The 5,618-nt window shown below is 33.3% G+C and overlaps 1 protein-coding gene and 1 non-coding gene across 2 annotated transcripts; both read left to right on the plus strand.

Moving 5' to 3' along the window:
• The first annotated feature begins 1,947 nt into the window (after positions 1–1,947).
• Positions 1,948–2,873, plus strand: LOC127100751 (lectin 5-like). Its single transcript, XM_051038351.1, has one exon. It carries the CDS (start codon positions 1,989–1,991, stop codon positions 2,820–2,822), a length of 834 nt encoding a protein of 277 aa, XP_050894308.1. The 5' UTR covers positions 1,948–1,988; the 3' UTR covers positions 2,823–2,873.
• Positions 2,874–4,126: 1,253 nt separating this feature from the next.
• LOC127116627 (small nucleolar RNA R71) lies at positions 4,127–4,232 on the plus strand. Its single transcript, XR_007801439.1, has one exon. It is a non-coding gene; the product is annotated as a small nucleolar RNA R71 (small nucleolar RNA).
• The last annotated feature ends 1,386 nt before the right edge of the window (positions 4,233–5,618 follow it).

Below are 5,618 nucleotides of genomic sequence, written 5' to 3' on the forward strand. Positions count from 1 at the left end.
TTATCTTCTTATTTACCAACATACCTTTCTCATTTGTAATTTTATTTTAATTAAAATACAACTATTATTCTCCCTTAGTTCTACTATTTTTAAATTTTTACTTCTTCCTCAACTTCTCATTCTCTAATTATTCTAATTAAATAAATACAAGGACTACTTCTAATTATTTTCTAATCAATCTATCAAGCATCTATTTCTCACCATACTCTACTAATATCATTACACCTCTATAACCACATAATTTTATTTTAATTAAAACACCAAATAATCAAATAAAATTCTAAATAATTTAATTAAATAAATAAATTAAAAAATAAGATGTAACATCAGGTGGTCCTCCCAGAAACCTAACTTCCACCTACACTCCATTGACAACTTCCTAGTACTCATGATCGTGCTAAGACATGTAATCAATATTTTCCTCATCATGATGATCATGCACTTCTTCTCGTGCCTTGTCCAAATCCTCCATCCTTGCTCGAGAGCTTATGTTTTCACCTCTATGATAAAGAGTATTGGTCCACAAACTACCACCACCCTCATATGATGAGAGGGGTCTGAGGTATAAATGTAGGAGTTTGTGATAAAAGAATTTGTGTTATAAGCTACTTTGAACTAATAAAACTATGACCCATTGAAACTTTATGGTGGGCAAATGTTTATTTGGCCATGTCAATATAACTTTCCCCACCTATTACTTCTTATTCATTAAAAACATCATTATTTATCAAGTAAATGTTCAAAAACACCATCTATTATGTTGGAATTACGATAAATTCCCGATGTGGAATTTCACCAAACCTTGGAGAATTCCGAATCAATCTTGATGAAAAAGAATCAATCTTTTTGATTGATTACTCCTCTTGTTCTTCACTCTTCACTCAAGTGAATCAACTACACCTTGATTGCAAGATGATTTCGCCGCACAATGATTATTGAAGAAGAAAAGAAAAGGTGAATTGGGAAAGAAAAGATAAATTAAGATTTTAGTGAAAAGGGGAAGAAGAAGAAGAAGAATTTTGCAGAGTTTTTCTTTGCCTTCAAACAGAACTATTTTTTAATATTTCTCTATACAACTGCATATATTACAATGTTAGGGTACCTCCTTATTTATAGTTTGAGATTGTTTGCACACAAAACAATCTCCAATTAACCTAACTCAACTAAAAACACAAAATAAAGCTAAGTTTTAAATATCTGTCGAAAATGCATTTCCTCAACATTTCGACAGCTAAACAAATTATACGTAGAATATTTTCACAACATATTCTATTAAAAATTGTGCTTTGACATAAAAATTACATTCTAAACATATACTTTAAAATAAACATTTGGAATAAACAAAATATCTACAAATTAAATACAAAAAATAATATCCAAAAACATTTAGACAAACTTAGTTATGAACTAGTAACTACCTCTTCCTATTCCCCTTGGTTATATATATATATATATATATATATATATATATATATATATATATATATATATATATATATATATATAATATATATATATATATATATATATATATTATATATATATATTATATATATATATATATATATATATATATATATATATATATTGATGCATTATTCCTTTACTTTGGTTAATATATGGCCTATATAATTAACTAATTCATGCTATAAACCTAATAGTTAATTTTATTACTTTAATGAGCTGTACTTCATTGTAAGTGTCCTGGTTTATTTATCTATTAAAATCTGTTTATAATATTTGCTACCAATGTTTAAGAAAAGCGCGTCGAACATCAATCCAACTCTTAATAGTTCCAATAAAATAGATCGCAACTGATTTTACTCCACCAGCTTTTTGCTAAAGACAAATGATCCGGCCAGTTTACAGTTTTTTCTTATCATACTATATTATTTTCTAAGACATCCTTCAGAATATTCAAAACACAAAAGCCTATATATAGATAGATTAACCCCTTGCTCAATGCATCATTCACAACAATTACTACAATGGCCAACTCCAAACCACATTTCCTTGCAACACAAACCATCTCCTCTCTTTTCCTTTTAACTTTTCTCTTGTACTTAATCACCAATGTGAACTCAGAATCATTTTCTTTCAGCTTCCCCAAGTTTGACAACGGTTCCGATACCATAGCCCTCGGCGGTGATGCCAAAATTACTGGTGGAGTACTACAGCTCACCAAAAAGGACCAACTCGGGAAACCATCTCCACATAGTTTTGGCCTTTCTGCATTCTTGGAAGCTATCCGTCTCTCTGACAAAACAGGTGGTAAAGTTGCTGACTTTACCACCGAGTTTTTCTTTGTTGTGGACCCAAAAGGTTCACAACTTCATGGTGACGGTTTCACCTTCTTTATTGCATCACTTGGTTATGAGTTTCCCGACAATTCATCATCGGAGGGTGGATTCCTTGGACTATTCGATAAAGAAACCGCCTTCAATACCTCGGAGAACTCTATCGTTGCTGTCGAGTTTGATAGTTTTACGAACGAATGGGATCCTCTCTTCCCTGAGAACTCACCTCATATAGGAATCGACATCAACACGATTGAGTCTTCCATCGCTGTTCCATGGCCAATCGATAGACAACCTCAAGGGTCGATAGGAAAGGCACGGATCAGTTATAATTCTGCCTCAAAAGAGTTGAGTGTGTTTGTAAGTTATCCAAATAGTCCCGTTAAAGTGGATGTTGTTGTATCGTATCCGGTTGATTTCGCGGCGGTTTTGTCTGACTGGGTCCTTGTGGGTTTCTCCGGTGCTACTGGTCAACTTGCAGAAACACATGACATTCTCTCTTGGTCTTTCAGTTCGAACCTATAGAGAGTATGATAATATTGGAAGAAGAAAGTAAGTTGAAGGACTATTGATATATATATAAGCTCTTTTATGATGCTTTTGTTGATTATGTAATGTTTATTTTTTTCTTAATAAGGATGAACTTTAGTTGAAGTTATGTTGCATAATATTCTGTAATGTAATGTCTATTACTAGGTGATTTGATATTTAAATTATCACAAATAAACTATCGTAACTACCAATAACCTCCATCTTAACAAACATCCAATCTACCTCATACCCTATTACGAGCTCCTTAAACATTGAGTCTACATCGCACACCTTTTACAATCGTCACAGGGTTCTATGATCTTCTTATGTGACTCACACTCTTTAATAAAAACTATGAGTAAAAACAACAGACAGAAAAGAAAATGAAATCACAAAAAGAATAAGGTGTTACCTGAGTTTGTGAGTTAGAAAAGAAAATGCAGGATAAGATAAGATAGGAATGGCAGGAAGTGCAAATCAAAGTGAAGTTGAAAGTAATAGAATGAAGAAACTGTGAACTAAAGTGGTAACGTTATCCTACTTAAAGTGGAAAGTAACAGACAAATAAACAAAAACATTAAAAACTACTCTCTTAGGCATCAGAGAACATAAGTAGCTCCTGATGGTTCTACAGCTCCCCAAGCATTTGATACTTACACCATAAGCTTGAAATCTATTTTTGGTATCTTGCATAAAGGACTTAAGAATTGATTCCAACTGGCTGTTTCCGTGAGTATCCACGTCATTTTTAGGTGTAGAAGAACCAGGTGGAGTCTATGGTACTTGCATCTTTAGTTGGTTTTGATTGTTGCTCCAATAGAAATTAAGATGGTTACGTCAACTTGGGTTGCATATGTTGATGTATGGATTATTGTATTTCTGGTTTTCCACATGATTAATAGTAATTAGGTTTGCTGAGTATTCTTCAAACATATGGACTCCCCCCACAGTAAATACAAGCAACTTCAGCAGCATCAGTCATAACCTTTACAGGTTCAGAAGCTAGTAGGTTAGAAGGCATCATCATATTATTTATCATTTGGTGAATTGTATCCACTTGATCAACAAGGTTTGTAGTCTTAGTGACATCATGAACACCAACTTGTTTCCTTGGAACTATAGTTGTAGATGTTCTAGTTACTGGTCATTGATAAGTCTTGGCAGTAATGCTTTCTATCAAATTGTACCCTTCTTGATAGGACTTGGAAAATAATGCACCACCATAAGATGCATCTAACATGTTCTTGGAAGAGGAGACTAACCCAATATATAAGGTTTCAAGCTAAATGAAGATGGGTACCCCATGGTGTGGATATTGTCTCAACGGTTCTTTAAATATCTCTTGTCATCAAATAAAGATTCATCTTCCTATTGCCTAAATGATGCAATCTCATTTCTCATGTTAGCATTCTTGACTAGAGGAAAATACTTGGCTAATAACTTCTAAACCAAATCATTCCATGTGCTATTCCATGTGGCTATGGAATTTGACTCAAAGGAATTTGACCAACTTTTGACTCTGCCCCTTAGAGATTATGAAAATATCATCAATTTAAATGCATAATCTATGACTTTAGGTATTTTGAAATTGTTGGAAACTCCAAGAAATTACCTTGATTGGATATGGGGATCATCCGTAGCAACGCTAAGTATTGGCCAATGACTTGTAGCATTTGAAACATCACTGACTTGAGCTCAAACTGAGCTACAATGATCTATGATCTGATGATTCAAGTATTCATGAAATTTGGATAAAAAAGAACATAGTATCTGATATTTCTAGCGTTATCATTGGCTTTGCCAATGATGTCAATTTTAGCCATGACTTATTCTTGTCCTTGTTCATTCTCTTCAAGGTTCTCTTGAATATCCTCAAACAATAAAGTACGAATCGGAGTTCCTGGTTGTTGAATTATAATGTCATATTTCCTCAAAAGTTTGAATGTTTTTTTCGGTTCAGAGTCTCCTCTGTAAATTGGAATTAATAACCTACGCATGCAGTAGTCATGCACCTATCGTGACACCGGAATGTTGGAAAAGCAACTTTAAGCATAGGGGGAGGGGTGAATTATGGTATTCAAAATTAACTATAAATTTTAAGATTTTGTTACTTAAAATGTGAATTGTGTTAGCATTATTTAATATCAGAGTAAAATGAACAACGAAAAATAAAAAAGGTAAATTAAATAGTAGAAAGTAAGAGATAATGGTTTAGAGAGATGACATTAATGATTTATACAGATTCGGCCAAATGTTGGCCTACTCATGTACCCAAGATATCTTCGGGAGACTTTGACTATAAAAACTAGCTTTTAAAGGTTATGTCCACTGATGAGGAACTATCAACGCATGTCATTTAGCAAGAAAAACGACCAAATCTGATAAGAATTAAGCAAGTTAGAGGCAAAAGAGTGAAAAAAGTTGGAAAAAGTACTTTTGGGCGAAGAAAAACACTTAATGAGAAAACTGGTGAAAAAGGACCAAAAACAAGTTGATTTGCTTTTGGAAATAATGCGTCCGCATTGTGATGTAATGCGGATGCGTTATGGAAATGATTATGCAACGTTCCCGCATTGTTATTTGGCACGCCCGCGCTACAGCTTTTACCTGGCACATTTTTCAGCGGCTCTATAAGGAAAATGACAGAAGAAAATTGGGGTTGATTCCTAGGAGTAAAAAGTGACGAAAAAGAGAGATTTTGGAGCTTTTGGAGACCATTGGAGAGCTTTTTCAATGATTTTTTCATGCTCTTCGAATCTAAACTATAAGTATTGATTAATTGCATCATGA

The sequence above is a fragment of the Lathyrus oleraceus genome, chromosome 1 (assembly GCF_024323335.1).
Source record: "Lathyrus oleraceus cultivar Zhongwan6 chromosome 1, CAAS_Psat_ZW6_1.0, whole genome shotgun sequence".
Lineage (NCBI taxonomy): Eukaryota > Viridiplantae > Streptophyta > Magnoliopsida > Fabales > Fabaceae > Lathyrus > Lathyrus oleraceus.